Below are 19731 nucleotides of genomic sequence, written 5' to 3' on the forward strand. Positions count from 1 at the left end.
TCATGAATCCCAAGTGTTTGCCCCCTTTATAAAACTTCTGCCATGTTGTTATTGAGGCAGCTGTATCCTTTACCATACTTTACTCTTTTACACAGCACCTTCTTGTGGGCATACCCTGGATCTGCAGTGTAAACATGCACACCCAGTGGAACACACTCAAATGTATGAAAAAGAGTCTTTTTTTGTGTTATCTTTTATAGTTATCTTCATCATGCCTAGGAGTTTAGATGGGGAAAGCAGTGAAGGGGTTAGTGCGGGAAAGGCATGGGGGACATAGAAGTGTATGAGTGTGCATGGATCAAGTCCATGCTTTGGGGGAGTTCTTGTTTCAATATCAACATTTTCTTTGACTAACTAGGGCTTGGTGTTTAGAGGACTCTTTGGCATTTTGGGAATTGCAGTCAATGGTTTTCTTGCTGAACAGGATGAGAGGATGCGAACCTCTGATTAATGTCTGCGTAATAAATATGAGGCAGCGACCAGGCTAATCGTGTATCCTAGCACAAATACTGGAGAGTTAGTCCAATTCTGTAAGAAGAACAATATATTTTTAAAACCACATTAAAATCTAATCTTATCATATTAAATCTTACATATTTATCCAATCAAAAACCAAAGCTCAAAATGTACACATTAGACACCTGAACAACTAGTCTTAACAGTGACAGTTTCCAGGGGTACTCCCTCTGGTCTTGAATCTATAACATTCTTATTTTGTTCTTATTTCCTTATTATTACTCATGTTGGTATTGTGCACCTTAATCTCCCTCCATTATTATTCCTATTGTTATTTTATTGGATTGGCCTGCAGTGGGACTAGGGATGTAAATTAGCCTTGTTGTAATCTTGCATATTTATGTTATATATGCACAGTTCCTTTAAAACATAAAAAACTCAAACAAGTATTCTGGAAGTTGTGAAAAATGTCCATTGTCAGATAAGTGTATTCCCAAAGCTGATGACATAACTTAAGCAATTTTCTTGCTATACTTCTTGGAAATTCTTTGAGGTATGCTACATGAGCTTTGGCAGCTTTGTATCAGTTTTTATCAGAACTGGGGAAAGATCAGCATTTGGGGTTGCCTTACTTCTGTAGAGGTCAGGGGTCAACTCACGAGTCCTCCAGTTTACTCTTGCTTTCATCCCACTGTTTGCAAGTTCTAAAATTCCCCGTGACAATGATCCACCATCACAAACTTGCAGAGGATGTTTCAAATTTATGCCAAAGTTTTTTTCAGTTCACCTACACAATCCAGTTCAGTTTAATTTGGAAGAGGTATACAGACAAAAAACAATAAAAATCTTTCAAGCACACAGAAGAAATGGTAGGATAAATGGATAATGAGAGCTATAACTCAAGCACATCAGTCACTGTGTCTTTTTTATGGTCTCTCAGCTAAGAAAAAAAAGCTAGCTAGCTTATCATTGAAGGAAATAATAACTCTTAACACAGTACTAAATTTTTGCCAAAGACTGGCAAATTTATAGACTCAAAAAAACACAGTAAGAACAGTTAAGAAGTGAAGCAGAATGAACATACCCTCTCTGCTCTGAAGACTCCTACCCATGAACCCTGACCTCTGCTTTTTCACAAACCGTCAACAACCAAAACTAAGAGAAAAAATGACATATTTGTTGCACGGCAGGACTGGTTCAGGTTTCAGAAACATTGTAAGAGGAAATTAACTTGTTTGTGTTAGAAAAAGAGAAAAAAAACAACACATGCATCTGGTAAATAGAATGTGTTACTAACATGCAAAGATAATCTATTTTCAAAGAAAAGGTTTGGATGATCAGCTAAACACAAAAGCTTTGTATAGCACCCACAAAATGACTATTGCAAAAACAACTTCTGAAGCTTGTGGAAATGATTCGTTGCAATGCAATTCACGTAATTCACGTAAAAACTCAGTTTTGTGTTTCCACTTTTCCTGTTTTATTCACATACAAGGGAGCTGGTTTTGGACTGTTTCAGTCTCACGATTTGCCTTTTATTATTTAATTTTACTGGTTCTTCACATCAATATTTTCCCAACCCCACAGTCCCAGACAGTCCAATGTAGTTGTGCTAGGGAGAAAGGAGGGTGTGTGTTTTAACAAAACTCTGTGATCAGTGGCATGTTCTCATTTGTTCAGCACTTGTGTCCTTAAGCTGCCTTATCAGTGCCCTCCCTCCCACTACCTGCATCATTCTCACAGTCCCCTAATCCACCTTCCCTTACACTCCTGAGGAAAAAAAAAAAACAATACGCTTTAATCTTGTCTCCTGTCTCCTCAACAATACAAGTGTTCTGACAAAAGAAGAGTTGGTTTCCACCAGACCCATTCTCTTCACCCCCTCTGTCTCCACTTCCTCAACACAAGTTATTTGATGTTCCTCAGTTCTTTCGGTAACGATTCTTTGGCTTTTCACCACAGCCAGTAGCCTCGCAGGACGACAGGCCCGGCTGCTTGCCTGAGTTAATGCTGCTCAGAAGAGCGGGCAGCTCATTGGTGATTGCCTTCTCAATCTTATCCAGCAGGCAGCTTCCAATGTAGGAGCACTGAGCTGACAGGGGCTTGAAGTTGGTGATTGGGTTGATGCCAAAGAAGTCACGGTAAGCATCTCGGTTGGGCAAGTCAAATTTGCTGACGTTGGTCTTGGCTAGGATGGATTTGAAAATATAGAACTTGTCTGGCTCATCCACAATCTCTTGGAATACTAGTTCAGGGTCACTGAAGAAGCTCATTTTCTCTTTAAAGGTCTGGACGTAGCGGTCTACTAGCAGGGCATGGATGCGTACGCGGATGCCATGCTGGCGAATGAAGGCAATTTTGTTCTCCATACGATTTTCAATCACCTGGTTAAGATCTTCCAGGAGAGAGATTTCCTCTCTCTTAAAGAGCTCACGGCTGGTATCAGGTGCATAATCATATGGCCAGAAGGAGCTGACATAGACTCGAGGGGGTTCAGTTACATTGATGAGGGGAGCTAAGCTCCAAAAGAGTGCTCCATAGACTCTCATTAAGTCCTGGGTGGCCAGGTTGTCAGCCTTGTTGAGGATGATCCGGATCTGTGACTCGCGCCCTTTCAACTGTCGGAAGAGCATCTCCAGCTCTAGACCAACATCCAGCTTGGTGGGGTCAAACACCACAAAGATCAGGTCTGCTCGATCAATGAACCATTGGCAAACATCATTGAAAGGATAACCTAGATGGAAGCAGAAGAAAGGTGTTACAAAGAGACACTAAGTTCCACTCTGTTGTTATTGCACTTGTTTTAGCTGTTTAGGTGGAAAGCAAAGGCGAGTCTCTTTCACCTCTTTCCTGTTGCTTCCGGTTCTCAATGATTCCTGGTGTGTCCACAAATGTTACACGTTCTAGCAGCTTGTGAGGCATCTCAATGCCTATCAGCTTTTCCAGGAAGTTTTGCCCAAACTTTTCCAGAGGCGAGAAGGAGCGAGAACTGTCTGCTGCCATAACAATACCCTCAACAGAGCGAATCTTCTCCCCGTGCATTATAACAGTAAACTCAGAGGTAGTGGGCTCAGCTCCTATGAAACAAAGTCACAGTAAGAGAAGGATAGATTAGCAAGTAAAGTATAAAGAAGTGGGAAAAGTGTTGATCAGAGATAAGAGAGGGGGGGTGTGAACATTCTATGGAACTTATAAATATCTTCAACTGAGGCTTGTATTCCTGTTTACTATTGATAAGTTGTTGTAACTCTCTCAAAATTTAAGGCTGCTCCATCCTGAAGAGGGTTTCAGCATTATTTATTGCCACTTCAAAAAGAAGAAGAACAACAAGTATAATACCTGTGTAGAGCTGGTAGGGGCTGTCTTGCAAGCCCAGGAGGTAATTGATCATGGAGGACTTTCCTACGCTCCAGGGTCCAAGGAACAGCACCATGGGCTTGGAGGTAATTTCTCCATCTGGTGGGCAGTGCAACACAACATTGATGTCAGCAGGATTGAATGAATGACAGAGGAATATAAAAAATAAAAGAAAATTAAACTACTATGATAACAAAAAATGCATAAACTTTAGTTTTTGTGTGTTATCCTTTTTCCTATAACAGAAATTGTTGTTTTTTTTATTTTTTTAAGGGGGCTGGGGGGTCTTTTTCTAAAAAGGTTGGGTAGTGTATGAAGTGTAAATAAGAAAAGAAACTTGTGAATGTGCAATTCAGTAATGTTAATGATGATTTCTAATGTGACAATTTGAAAGAATTTGAGGATTTCATCACACAGTTTCTTGCTATATCTTCAAAAATAAGTTTATACTCAATCAAGAAAGGACTAAAAGAACTTATTTTTTTCCAAGTGCATTTAAATGAGACTAAATAAAACTGAAAAACTACCTAATGGTATTTTTAAAGGTAGAAATTAGTTTAGGAAGTTATAAACCTCTCTTATAATACATGTACCTGTTCCTATAGCCTGGTGCATTGTCTAAAGGACAGCAAAGTAACATTCTGAATGACAATATGCTGCATACTGGCTTTGGGGCTGCAATCCCTTCCATTCAGAAAATGTCATTTTATTAGGGAGGGGCTGTTTAAAGGCTGTTTAAAGAAGTGGTGATACACCCAGTTGGCAAACCCTTGTAAAAATATATTACTTGAATAAAATTCTAAATGTGACACATAACATTTTCAGATTATTTCAGCACTTAATATTTTGTGTTAATACTATAATATTAATTATAGTTTAGAGGGCTGAAAGTGTTTGTAAAACATTGCATTCAGTTCTTTACTGATATTTGAAAAATTGTCCCAACTTTTTCAAGAATGGTGTTTTCGATTTAATGGAAATAAAACACAAATCTAAATAACAGTGTCACTCCCAATCTAGTGAACACAGGCAAAATCAGTACAACTTTAAAAAAAAAAAAGCAAATACAAAAAATTTTTGGAAGCTTTAATTCTGCCAGTAGCAAGAAACAAAATACTGCAGTCATATCTCACAACACAACAAGGCCATGCTTTCAGATCAAGCTGCATGTCTCATAGCAAGCTGCCATGTGTGTTGGAAGTGGATGTAGTGAGGGGTGGTAGGGCACCAAGTTCTGTTATATAACTCCAAATCAGAAAAAGTTGGGATCATATGGAAATCTTGGTTATTACATTTTTTTTTTACTTTTAGCTAATTTCAGACTCCATTTAACCAAGATTTTTTTCTCAGCAACTTCATTTACTTTGTGAATAAAGATCCATTTTTGCATTTCAGGACTGCAATAGATTTCCAAAAAAGTCAAATACCATTTGTTATTTTGTCCCATCCTTCCTGCATTTCATGTTTGAAAAATACATGGATATCTCTCAAAAAGAAGTTGCATGTTGCTCTAAAATAAAATATTTTACAATAATTCTGCCAACACAGAAGAGTAAGTGAGTTCTCCCAGGAGCACTAAAACAAGTCCATGTCAGGATAGGTGGAGGATGAGGACTCCAATGCAGGGCGAAGAGGAAGGAGCTGGGCCAGTGTGGCAGATGAGGTTTAATTGTGGATGTGTAACAACACAACTGCAGGATAAATAAATAAGAAACTCAAGAGTAGCAAAAGCAGAAACCAAAACTATGCAGACCAAGGAACAATACCGGGGAAAGGACGCCAACAATCGGGCAGAAAATAAACAAAACCAAAGGGGTAATAAATCCACTCAGGAGAGCTAACTTAACAGGTGAAGCAACATTGAACCAGATTTATAGAGAACAAGAAGTAAATAAATGTAATACACAAAATACACAAAATAAAGCAGGAAACAAAATAACCAAGACTCAAAGACAACCAAGAACAGCAACTGAGGAACAGGCTAGGACAGGAATAAAAATCTGAAGCAAAAACCATAAACCATGACAGTCCATGCCAACAAATTGTAGCTTTTGGATTTGTTGGTTAAAGTTAGGATTATCCTATTTGTCTTTGGTTTTATCAAATGGGCTCTTTTTATTTATTTTTTTTTCCCAAAAAAGTTCTTGAATACTGGCTAGTCTGATCACAGTGCAGGTTTTCATTGATGGTCCATCCCAGATACCTCTGAGCCCAGAGAAGTCAACACTGCCTCTCAACAAGGTTAATGTTAAGCTTCTCTTTTGTATTCTAAAGTTTAATGTTGCATCGTGTAAGTAACTATATTGTGATGCATGTCAAAAGTTTCTTTCATTAATCCCCTGACCACATGGTTATATCAGCTATACATAAATAACACTTCTTGATGCAGGGCTGTCTGAAGGATTGCGAATTTCCAACTTAGGCCTGTTACACGTGGAAATTCCTCTAAATTCATTGAGTTCTTTAATGGTACTTTGCACTGAAAAGGGACACATATGCAAATATCTTCCTACATTTCTTTGAGAATCATTATTTTGAAATGATCATCTCACAGATTAGTTGAGAAAGGCCTGAAATGCTAAACTGGATGTATACATTCAAATAAAGTCGATGAGACTTAACATGTAATATTTTTAGTCCATAATGAAAGTAATTCAATAAAAGTAAACATGAAAATCATTGTTGTTTTTTGTTGGTTTTTTTGTTGTTTTTTTGTAATTTGCAGTTGCTACTGATTTGAGGTTAAAAGTATGAATGAATCTGACAGATGATTATTATGAAAGTGTAAAGAAAAAAAGAGAAGTATTGTAAATACAAAAACTGTCATCCTTAATCTAGTAACCGTTAAGAAAAAGTGACAAAGTGATTTCACTCCTAGCTGAACACCGACCACCCTTTCCCACCAGTCTCTCCTCATACCTGAGTGTCCTTCTCTGAAGCCAAAGCTGCACATGCAACCCCCTCCATAGTTTTAATTTACACAAAATAATAATGATCCCCTTAGTAAATACTATGCAAAAATGTTCTTTAAACACTAACAATCTCATGGTCTGATTAAGTCTGAGCCACAACTTCTTTTTTTTTACATTTGTCATGTTTTCATGTCCAGTAAGTACAAATTGACAGCTTTCTGTGGATTGAAAATTTCACCCATGATCACTTTAATGACAAACCAATCCAGGATGTTATAGTTTTTAGTTGTGGTTTATTAGGTGTCACCCAAAGTGAAGCATGATTGAAACTTTTCATTGACAGAAAACACATTTATGATAAAAATGAAGGGTGAAAGGAAGGGGCTTAGCACTTCAGGCAGTGCCATGCTCAGGTAAGCCCTGCCCACACCCACCTGTGGCTGAGTCCCCCAGGGTTCGTCCGGGGTATGCTGTTAGATGAGGGTAGTGGAAGGGATGGGGGTGAGGGGAGGACAGAAGAGGGTGGAGTACAGAGAAGTGAAGGGAACAGGAGGTGAAGGAGAGCTCGGTGAAGGACTGAGGTTTGTATCAAGCAACAGGGAGGGGAAGAGTATCAATGTACATGAATGAGTGGGAGACCATGGCTGGAATTTGTGGTCCCATATTTGACCTACAAGTTGTCAAACTCGTCTGTAAAGAAATGGGTGGTGTGCTAATGTGGTCAGATGATTAAATGAATTTACTCTCATATATGCAAAGAATAAATAAATAAATAAATGTTTATTCAGAGATGTGTTAAAAGTTGAATTTGTTTGCATGCAAGTCAAAGCTGAACAGCCACAAGAGGGCGAGCTTTATTTCATTGTGGAAAGGAAGAGTTCGTCTTTGGCAAGTTCAGTGTGCAGCTCAGAGTGCTGAGACTGTAAAAAAAAAACGGTGCACAGTGCTAAAACTAAAGTCTTGTGGGAAAATAAGTGGAAGGATATGGGAAGATGCTTCAAAATGAATGAGCCTAAAGATAATTTCTAAAAGTTACCTGTTACGCTTTAACTGCAATTTCCTGGAAACCCCCAGAATTGGGAAAAAATGCAAGATCCCACTGTTATGTATTTGTTGACTGTAAAGATGATGCAATTTTTTAAAAAAAATAAAAAAATCAGTCATCAAAGCAACAACAACAAAAATCCACACAACACCAAGTACAGATGAAACCGATGTTTCTGTAATACCTGAGATCTCATGTTGCCTTAGTTCATTATACTTGTAGGCCTGTTCCATCGGCTTGATGGACGTATGGTAGATCTTCCGTAACTTTTCTAGAGCCGCTGAAGGACAAGGAACAGACCATAAAGAAATGTAAGCATATAAAAGAATGGTTGCATGAGTAACATCTACTTGGGACCAACAACTCAGCATTTAATCTAAAATAACATTTTAACATAACACATACTTTAATGCAATTTTTTAATTCTTAAATGAGGAGAAAACAAATACACTAATAAAAAAACTGTCATTCATTTATTAAGTGAAATGATGCAATAATAGATATTCTTGAGTTGCAACAGCATATGAATCTGCAGTCATTGTAAAACATTTAAAGTTCACAGTCAGAGAAAAGCAAGAGAAAAATGTTTCTTTGCATTTTTTTCTATTTCTCTTGGACAACAAGCAGTGAAATAAACAGTTACTTTTGGTATTACATACCCAAACCAATTGGTAGAGATGGCTTGGGCAGGTTTTTTTTTTTTTTTTTTTTTTTTTTACATGTTTAAATAAAATTAATCACAAAGTCACTGAAACATTTGCTCTACCAAATAGTAGAGCAAATGTCAGAGTAGCCCTGCCAGTAATTGTTCACTGTTCCTCTAATGGTGGACTGAACAGATTTTTTTTTTTTTTTATTTATTTTATAGGTTGCCTGAAATCTTTTTTTTTTCTAGCCATAGTACACTTCCACAGACATGTTGTGAAGATATAACTTTTGTAGATTCCTGTTCTATAAATAAACCATTGCACACACTCCCCATTAACCATGATAATAATAATAATAATAATAATAATAATACAACTTTGTTTATATAGCCCTTTCCAACAACCTTCAAGTAAACGAAGTGCTTTACCAAAAATAAGACATTATTAAAACTAACCACACAAAGTAATTACACTAAAAATACAGAAAAGTAAATGAGTAATAAAAACAAAGCATTGAAGATTAAAAAGTAAACAAAATAACAAAATAAAATAAAAAAAAAATGTTCCCACATTGCTGGGTATTAAAAGTAATCATAAATAAATATAATATAATTAATGTACAGGTTCACGTATGTATTATTATTTATTTTTCCTCAGTGAAAAGATGGCCAAAGATATTTATTTGATCTTGTTAGTTTAACTGGTATTCTTAAAAATGTATTTTTAGGACTTTAAATGTTTACTTTGGATATTATTTCAAATTTAATTTTATTCAAAAAGGTACACAAAATTTTCAAGGTCCACTGTGAAACTATTCATATTTAGTCAGAGCTTAGAATAAAGATCTTAGGTTGAAAATTAGGTTAAGTTTGTGACTGACATCTCCCTAGTGCATATTGTGGTTTAATACATACCTCAATAGGAACTTGTGCAAATGAAAAACCATATTAAGGAAAGCTTTTCAGCAGTCAACTACTTGACATGATCCGCTGAGTTAACACATATGGTTAATGTTCAACCATTTTTTAAAATAAAATGATAATAATTGGTCATTTCTTTTTACCTGCATAATCTGCTGCTTTTTCCTCAGTAGCAAGCCGCAGCGTCTCATCAATGTGAGATCTGTCTCTGAGGACGGATGTATAATCTTCCTCTTCTGTAAAAACAAAAATAATGAAATTAAGCCTTGTTAGAGACCAGAGTGTAAATTCTATTCTATTCTATTCTACAATCATTTAGCAGACGCTTTTATCCAAAGCGACTTACATTTGAGAGGAAGAACAACACAAGCATGAATTCAAACAAGATGGGACGTCATAATTAAGTGATAGTCAGACCGCTTTTGAGTCCAGTTGGACCCAGGTGCTGTCATGTAGTGCTAGTGCAGTGCATATAATTTTTTTTTTTTTTTTTTTTTTTTTTTAAGTCATTTTATTTAAATACAGGATCACGATTTCATCAAACAATATCAACTAGGTCATAAGTGCATGATTTCATCACATAATATCATCTTGGGCATAAGTGCACACAGCTTCTTCAGTACTTGGTTGAGCCAAAAAGCTGGACAAATCTTTCTGACTAAATCTTCACAGATCTGAAAAAAATGAATGTATAGGACCAGGGTGCTACAAGTTGTTTCAAAACAATGCAGAAACAATTTAATTATGAAGTTCCAGTTATGCTAAATTCAAAATGTATGTCTTGTTTTTGTGCTATATTGCCAGAGTGGGGAGTTTAGGTTCGACAGAAAGACAAACGCTCGGTGACATCAGTTTCAAAGCAGATATTTGATTTTTTTCATCATCAAGACTTTGTAAACCGAGCCTCCAGTACATCTACTGCTGCTTGCCATGTGATACTTTACAACCTGAACACAGACCATAAGAAAAAAAAAGGAAAAAAATAACACTCCATCATCTTTATTCTGAGAGCATTATATTTGTATGTTGAGCATGACAGCTTTGAGCCTAGGACACCAGGGTTCTCCTTACTGAAGCAATCCATCTGTATGACTTTTGAGTGAGGCCAGAAGTATTTGAATCTAAGCTTTATAAACACACAAAACAATTATATTTTACTAAAGTTTTGAAGATGAGGTTAAAATCTAGTCCTATATTGTTTCATTTTTGGGTTGTTCTCTATGTAAAAGGAAGGTACACACATTTGGTGCCCTTTCCAGGGAGGCTCACATGTTTGCCCTGCACATACAGAACAAATATTTTGGGATGTAAGGCCTTCTTCCATGACACGACAACATATGTACAGGAGATATCAGGGATTAACCCTCCAACCTCAGGTTATGGGGTGGATTAAACAAATTATCAGTAAAATATTAATAAGTCATGTTGAAATGGTTGCATTCAGGAATATATGTTTCACTGTTTAATTTAATCTTTCATTTAAACATGAACACAGTTTTTCTTATGATGCTTCGGCCGTTTGTGTGAGGAAGACGTAGAGGAGGTTCGGATTACTTAGATCACAGCTGTTTATACAATCAGTTCTTAATTTAGATAGCAAATGATGAAAATAAACAGACAAAAATGTGTGTTTGGCATCACCACGGGCTTAATATCAACAGCAAAGATGAATCTGACAGACATAGGGACTTCCCCAGTTTGACAAAGAGGAGGACTCAGAGCGGGACTGAGTGTTCCCTTCAGTAATATACATGAGACAATGATGTGCAATCCTCTTTTTTCCTCATCTATATTTACCCACCAATCACAATCTTTTCATCCTGTGAGGCCTGTCCTTGTGTGCCCAGGCCTTAGAACAAGCACCCTGTGACACCTCCCACAAAGCACTGTATCTGACAAACTTGTTACGGTTATGAGATATATATAGGAGCTGTTGGGAAGTCCTTTGACTTACTCTTCTATGTCCTGGAAGGTTACATGTCTTAGTTTTCAAACCATCACTTAGAGCAGAATTTTAAAGATATTTATAGTGAAAAATAAAGATGATACATCAGATGGTGTGATATTGAGCTGTAATTCATACAGAGAAAAGTATGCATGATCTGAATCCTCTTTCACTTTTAACATGTTGCATGTATTCTGCCAGTCAACGGTTAAATTCAAATTACTTACACTGAAATAGATAAATGTAGCTCAAAATTAATCTACAACTTGTTCTTAAAATTAGATTTAAAAAGTAGAAGATTTCTATACCTCACGTAACGCTGCTGTCGGGCACAAACCTCCTATGTCCAAAACTGTTTTTTAAAAAATAATTTAAAAAACTGTATGGTTTTTGTAATAATTGGATATAATGTCATCAGACTTGGTATGTGTTTTACATAATATATCTTTGGTTAAATATTTGTAAAACTACAGACAGACATAAAGGGTGACCCATAGTACCGATTTATGAAGGAAAATAAAAATCACGAATTTTGGACATTGGAGGTTTAAGCCCGATAGCAACGATAACCTCCCGTATCCTGTCTAATAAGGCTAAAAGGAAGATAGAAAATAATAAAGATTGCATATAAAGTTTTATCAGGACATAGTGTCCCATCAGTCAGGTTTCTTATAGTGTGGAATAGGTCCAACCCACAGTATGTGCCAGTTTCAGTCACTTCTTTCACTGCAGGGAAGGTTTTTCTTATAGATATAAGTATATCTAATAACAGTATAAGAGAAGGACAAGAAACCAGAAGATGACTTCAATTTTCTTTAAGTCACACAACTTTAATCTCTTTTCACACTATGGCGGTGGTTTAGATTTGGTCCCTGTACAAAATAATACATAACATATCAATGTGAGCAGCCTGCCTCCCCCTCACAGAGGTGCACTGCTGCGGTATCCTACACCACAAACTAGAGTAAAGCCAGCAGCCACGTGGATGATGACTTCTTGTGTTTCTGGCCAAGAGTCAGAATGGCACCGCTTTGGTCATAACCTACAGGCATTGAATGACAAGTAAAACCATGACTGTTTACAACCAGTATAAAAAACTCTTTTAAAATAAGGATTAACCTTTAATAACATAGTTTTAGCTTGAAAAAGATGTTTTCATATGAAAAGAATACCTAGCATTTGCCATCAATCAAATAACTGAGAGCATATCGGACCAGAAAACTCCAAATGGAGCTTTTTCAGGATGTGCACTGTTATTTGATAACATAAAGACTGTAAAAGAAAATGACGTGATTCCGGTCTTAAATAATGCCACAAAAGTTGCACCTTTACTGTGTTGCAGCAGTGACACACAGCTGGTTAAGGAACAAGGCATCAGTGCTGATTCTCTCCAGGTCAACTTGCTAAAAATAAGCCTGTGCAATGTTGTTACCAATACAATGCAAGAACAAGAGAAACAAAACGGTTAGTGTCCAGAATAAGAGGTGGGCCTGAGAAATGTTGTACATAAACATACCTGACTGCATGTTTGGGAATGTCTCAGGCTAAATGGTTTGTTTTTATTGTCAAGAAGGTAAAGGAAAGAAAAGATTTTTCTTTCTAAACAGCAGAGATTCTCTTAGTTAATCTAATATAGTAAGAGGGCCATGACATATTCAACTGAGATGACTGCTACATGAGCAGAGCTGCTTTTGGCCTCATGACCTTTAGGAATGCCAGTAATTGATGTCATACATCACTAATCAATGGCAAAAAATTTTAATCTTCAATATGTGGAATTTCCCAGTTTGGCTCTATGTTAAACTGACTAACAGGGAAAGATTAAAATAATCTCAGAAAACTGGTTGAAGATTTTGAAGAAAGCTTTTACCCAATGAGAAACAGGGAGGGTTTGTGTATGTGAGAATTCACCTCTCTGAAGACAGTGAGGCGTAATTAAACTTACAGGTTGAATTGTTTTGTTTTTTTTTGCAGATCCCAACTGCAGCACTCAAAGCTTACTCAACCTTCTGCAACTTGCCTCAACACTCAGAAGAGGCACATCTTTTAACACTAGCCTCTTGAGTGGGCCTAACTGCTGTGAACTTGTTAACACCTTCCAATTCAGTCAATCCCTGATGGAGGCTGTGAATCAGGGCTCTGTAAAAGATCAGAGAGGTAATGTTGCCAAAGGATGGCGGGTCTTGCATCAGAGCTCAAAATTAACCCTGCAGGCGCCAGGGGAGCTGAACCCTGGACATCTGTGTTTTGAGCCTGCATCCTTACTGAGCTTGTTGCCACACAACCCACAGTTTGGAGAAACATACTTAAGGCATGGGCGCATCATGTAGGAATGTTGCTGATAACATTGCCTTTATGTAGCAAAGCCATGCTTTAACTCTAGATCACATTTGGTAGCTGTTCAGTCATCAAAAACGCTGATAATCAGCAATTACGTGTGTGAATCTGTATAAATATAGTAGATTGGAGTTCACCCTCTCAAATGTCAGAGGGTGCACAAAAATAAAAAAAATATTCCTCTTCTAATTTATAATAATGTTCCCATGAATGCTTGCTAATATCCATCTGAACTGGTGCATTTACACTGTTTATATTAGTATGTCTTTATTAGTGACATCTCAGGATCATGTTCTGCTTGCAGCACAGTGAGAGTAAATACAATTACAGTCAATATGATGAGGGCAGCAGGTCTGGAACCTCCAGTTAGAGGATTGCTATTGAGCAGTGGGCGATGCAGGAAGCTTTTCTTATAGGCCCAAAGGGTTCTTCTGGAAAAAGGCGCTGATTACATTCAAATTTTAAAAGATTTGATTAATTTTTAATTAACCCATTAATGTAATACATAAAAACTCATAATGCTCATTCTTGCTCATAATGGAAATATATTCAATATGCAGTATGGTGCATTTCACATTTACAAAAATAATAAATGACAATAAACATATAATCATATAACCAATGGGAATGTCTCTGATTTGTTTCGTTATTAGGTGTGAGCAGAGTTTTTGCAGGCTCTAGTGAGAAGACATCACGGATAGCAACAGGTGGTACAGCTTGTGAAGCCGGTGCTCCCCCAATGTCAGAAATAGCCCCACAATGGGTCAGAAGATGGACAGAGGAGGAGGCAGAATGGCTGCTGCCTATTTTGAGGTTTTGACTGTTAGTCGGTTTGGAGACTTAGAGACATCCCGCCACATAGAGCTGACAGTGTCATATGCAGACTAGCATTTACAGACTAGTCGAGTGAATATTGCTGTAAAGACAACATCCGTAAGTGTTAAATACCATATTAATTCATGACAAAAAAAGCATTTAATGGGTCTTCTTTAACTCTATTCCTTGTATCAATGAAGTCAACTTAATCACAAGTATAATTTAGTATTTGTTTTTCTGCACATTTATATTTGGACAGGAAGGCAATATCTAGACCTAACTGTGGTGTGTATAGTTTTACTTTTTAATAAAGAAACATAAAATATCAATGACTTTCCCTCAGTCCTCTGAGCTCAAAGAAAAGTATGAGGGCAAAGGCACTTTACGCTGAGGTGTTGATCTGATGCCTATATCCCTGTTCCCCTTAGAGAGCCAGCAACGGGTGTCAGGTGCCCTTGCAGGGGCTAGTCTGAAGGAGGAGGGTATAGAAATGCTTTTAAGCTAGACTGGTGTGTCCCCTCTACTACAACCAGTGTAGGGATGTCCCAGACATGCCACATGCCACTAGTGGGAATCACATGGACACTTCTTTTACTTACAGTGTCTCCCTTCCGCAAAGTAAGGAGGCCAAAGGTGTTATTAGGGTGCTGAGGATGGATAATATTACCTACAGCTATAAACACACCAGTAAAGATTTAATCTGTACCAGAAAGAAGCAAAACTGTTAATATCTATTTACTTTTTAAGATAAAACAGTATTTTTTTTTTGTTTTGTTTTTTTAAATAGTAGCTCTTATACATTGTAAGTACTGTTCACAGTTAAAGTTTAATACTAGACACTGAATTTAGCTTCACTTCTTACTTGTTACATTGGTGGCTCTTACACAATGACATGACCAGCAAGGGGTTTCTAGCATATAGCATCTATAACCCATATAAAACCCAGACAGCATTGTGGAGCCAAGTGGACAATTTTATGCAAGTTAACGGTTTATAAGTTTAAGTTATTTAAGAAGTGCACATTAATGTAAAATTAATGTTATGACAGTCGACTTACCTATCTGTAAAAAAAAACTCTAAAATGATCAGACTAATGCAAGACCAGTAATGTCTGATCACACAAAGAGGTAAGCAAGATGACCCTCCTACCATATGGTAACAAGTTTAGCTATCAGTTAAAGTGATGCAATTAACTGGTCATGAAAAATTTCTGTGTAAAATTTCATAGTTTCAAGATGTCAGCATTTAGACTGTGCTGTCAGCTGGATTTATCAAAAAATATTAAGAGAATCTATAAGCTTCTCCTCTTTTTTGGCCAGTGAACTTGGACAGCCCAGGAATGTCAGACAAGCTATGATTAAACAATAATAAATCAATTCCACATTGATTAAAGGGAGATTATCAGTTCAAGTATTAATTAGCAACTTCAAGTTCCTGACAGTGGTCAGATCATTCAATAGTATAAATAATCACACAATCATAGGAAGAAGTTCATGATTCTCATCAGTCTCCACATCCCCCAGGAAATCAATAAAATGTTGTGTACCCTGTAGCAAAAATTCAATACACACTACATGGTATGCAGTGAATTTAAAGACTAACGTACCAAAAAAAAACAAAACAAACAAAAAAACAAAAAAACAAAAACAAACAAAAAAAAAGACACCTGCATGGGCATCCAGAAGGGCTGTCTTAAAATGTGAGCTGCAGTCACAGCCCAGCCCCTCCTGCCTGGAGAATGCATGTCCCTAAAAGGCCAACTGCTGGGAATAAATTGCGATTGTGACAGTGCAGAGTGACAGCAGCTGTGCAGCATATCTAAAGCGGAGCATGAAGCTGGGAGGGGTGAGGAGTCTGGAGGGGAGGTGAGGGGGAGTTGAACAGAGGGAGGTAGGAACTGTAGTGGACAGTGTTAGGTTTCAGGAGGCTTTCCAATCTTAGACAACTGACAGAAGGCTGGAATATGGAAGCCTGGTTGTGGACGGCGGAGCTGAACGCCACCCCAAGGACGGGCAGGGGTGACAGACAAGGGTAACAATAACTGCACGAATGCAGACCCAGAGACCAGTCTGTGTTTTAAGAGTGGGTTATCTAGAGTAGCGATTCACAATGACATTCAACTCAAGTAAGCTCCATGAGATAAAACTTATTGTGGCTCATTTATGTTGTTTATGATGTAATCCTGGGAGAAAATGTAGCCTGCAATTAGCAATTTTTCTACTTGCAATAAATCAAATTAAAGAACAAAAATGAAGAGACCATATCAGAAAATGCAGAAAAGACTCAGTGTCCATTCAAGCTCGCACGTGGCTGTTCTACTCTCCTTGGTTAGACTAAGACTTTCCATCAGCTGGTGCCATGCTTTATGACAGCTGACATGCTGTCAGGCCACAGTAGGGGCTGAACAGCTTTGAATATTCCTGAACTTCCCACCCTCAGAAACTAACCAAAACATAAGATAAGACAGTTCATACAAAATAAATCAAAGGTTTTAAAGAATATTTTATATAAATAACTAAATAGAGGAGACTCTCTTTTAATGGGTGCCAGCTGTTCAACAGTAAACTAGGACAGATTTTAAATAGTCTAGTCTGGAGAAAAAATAGGATAACATTTCCGTCTATCCTTGGCAGGTGCTAAACCATGTGATGGCTCATTGCTGATCTCTGGACAGTCTTTGGTCTTTGTATGATAAAACTGACAAAACAACATATCTTAAACATTAATTAAACAAGCCTCTAAACTAACACAGCATCACTTTTTCATTCATCAGCAGTACTCAGATGCAAACATGTATATGTTTATATAGTGCGAATATAGAGGAATGTCTCCTATAAAACTGTATATTTAACCAAAATGTTTCTGAGTCTTACCTGCTGTGGCCTGCAAAAGTAGCAGGGTGAGGAAACAGCAGACTGAGACTGTACCCTTCATGATGGCTGCCAGGAGAACTCTGGTAGTCACACAGACTATATATACCAAGGCAGGAAGGTTAAAGTGCATGCAGAGAGAAGAGGCGGGGCACAGAGAAGACCAACTGGTGGAGAGGCTGAGATCTATGTGCCCGAGGTGTAAGAAGTGTGCCATAGACAGTCTACATGTACAAGCAGCTGGCTCTCCTTTTTAAAGGTCCTCAACATCCATGGCTGTATGTTACAAAAGTGTGCTCACTTAAGTCAAGTAGACTAAAAAGGAATATGAACCTCCCCTAAATTAATATTAAAAGCAAATCAAGAATTGCATATTTTACCAGATTAAAAGGGAAAATCTTATTAAACAGTTGTTTTCTTTCCCTTGCTGATGACTGTAACGTTTTTACCACCTCTACCTGTAAAGTTGGTAAATATGCTTAAAATTTTATTGAAGGGAACTTTTAAACAATCCTTTTTGTAAGGAAGACACTGTGCTCACTTGGCTGCCATGTTGGTGAAGGTAAGTGTGAATGTGTAGAGAAGCAGGAATGAAAGAACCGAGGAAAGTGTGGAACATGAAGACCCCTGAGTCAGCTTAGAATCCCTCACACAGCTGAATGCTAGGCGGATTACTGCTTTATCACACTCAGGCAGACACAGAGTAGCGAACAAAATTGCACAATTCCTCGGGAATCAACATTTCAACTGTAAATTAATCCCCAAATATGGCAGGAGTTTCTTACCCAACCATGTCCATCCCAAATTACTTGGGAAGCGTGTCAAAACATTACAGCACGTTCATCTTGGAATGTAAAAATGCTTTAATCCTGAGGAGATTCTTGTGTAGTGGGGAATTGGGGGAAACATGATTTGTGTATGAGAATCTGTGCCTTCGATTAGCTTTTATGAATCCAGGTTAACATAAACGCTTCAGTGAGTTAAAACAGACAGTTTTTCCAAATGTCTCTTTTGTTTGTTTGACTCTACTGTTGTGCTGCATTGGAGAATAGCAGCACATACACTGCGGTCAGTGAGGAAGAGAAATTTATTTTTCAGTTAATTGGAAACTGCATTAAAGGGTATCCTTTTTATGGTTTAATGCTCAGCACATGTAATTCATGTATTAATGGAGGATTAATGTGCTTATGTGGGTAGGCATTTACACTATAAGGTATAATAAACGTTGGGCTTTATTTTTATAAAACCATTAGATTTAAGTGGCAAAAGGGAAATTGGCTGAAAACAGAAATATACATTAACTGTAGACTGACAATAATTATGCATTCTTCACATATTCCTATTGATCACTTGCACCTCTACGTTATCAATGGGAATAAATCAATAGGAAGGAGCAGAAATTACATAGACAAAAGTCACACTTTCCCTAAATTTTTAAAAGGACTTTAACTTTCTCTAAAATTTTAGCTTCCAAATTAAATTTGTATGTAAATCTCCCAGCAGTAAAGCAGTGTAAATGTTGCTTCTCTGTAATGTTTGCAATTAGTAGGGATTACTTTTCCATGAAATATGAACTCTTTCACACTTTCATTTGGTTACAACAATTCCAAAATTTAGCTCTTTCTCTCTAGTAGGCTTGGGCTCCAGCAATAGTTAAAGAGGTGAGACCCCTCCTTTAAGTATACTAATGCACCCACGCTTGCCACTCAACCAACTGGTTAAAGTTAGTCTAGTATTAGTTGACTGTCTATTGTGTGAAAATGTTGCTAAACTTTATCTTTTTTTTCATGGTATATAAAAATACAGAACATCCATGGGATTTCAGCTGCCTGCACCAATCAGATCTTTATTGTCAGGATTCCTCAACATGTATAATTACATATTTACTTTACACAGGTGCAATTATCTGTATACAGCATGGATGTTGTCAAGCACTGATGTCAATTTAATATAAATGCAAGTAGTTCATTGCAGGTGCAATAATGCTCTCCCATACCTGAATAGGTAACGATAACAATCTAGATGCTACCACCCCTCTTTAACTCAGATTTCAGCTTCCATAATATCCCAAGTGAAAACACAAGACGCTTCTTCTCAATTTTTTCTTAAATAAGATCAGACCATAAGGGAATAGTTTTTTTTTTATATTTTAATCTTTAAACTCAGTTGGAAATGTTGTTCCTGAGTCCATGAAATGATTTAATTCAAAATTGGTTTTACTTTTGTTTGTTGTGCACAAAGGTTTCCTATTGTATAAATCTTTAAAATTATGATACAAAGATCATGGTATCCTTGCATTCTTAGTCAATTTAACACTGAAATGCTCAAATCATTGGATGACTTCCACACAGTTATCCCCAAAAATGTAATTGACATACTTTCATTTCACGAATTTTGTTGAGATGTCCCACAAATAATTTTTTTTT

The 19731-nt window shown here is 37.1% G+C and overlaps 1 protein-coding gene across 2 annotated transcripts; it reads right to left on the bottom strand.

Moving 5' to 3' along the window:
- On the bottom strand, nucleotides 1-17369 carry srl (sarcalumenin). 2 transcript variants are annotated; one of them, XM_041996736.1, is made up of 7 exons: nucleotides 17309-17369; nucleotides 9481-9573; nucleotides 7955-8050; nucleotides 7160-7195; nucleotides 3796-3912; nucleotides 3300-3533; nucleotides 1-3190 (listed from the first exon to the last, which is right to left on the bottom strand). In XM_041996736.1, exons 1-7 carry the CDS (start codon nucleotides 17367-17369, stop codon nucleotides 2379-2381), a joined length of 1449 nt encoding a protein of 482 aa, XP_041852670.1. In that variant the 3' UTR covers nucleotides 1-2378. The 2 variants fall into 2 exon arrangements, with proteins under 2 accessions (XP_041852670.1, XP_041852676.1); XM_041996742.1 differs by lacking the exon at nucleotides 7160-7195.
- Between the last annotated feature and the right edge of the window lie 2362 nt (nucleotides 17370-19731).

The sequence above is a fragment of the Melanotaenia boesemani genome, chromosome 2, assembly GCF_017639745.1.
Source record: "Melanotaenia boesemani isolate fMelBoe1 chromosome 2, fMelBoe1.pri, whole genome shotgun sequence".
In the NCBI taxonomy this organism is placed as follows: Eukaryota; Metazoa; Chordata; class Actinopteri; order Atheriniformes; family Melanotaeniidae; genus Melanotaenia; species Melanotaenia boesemani.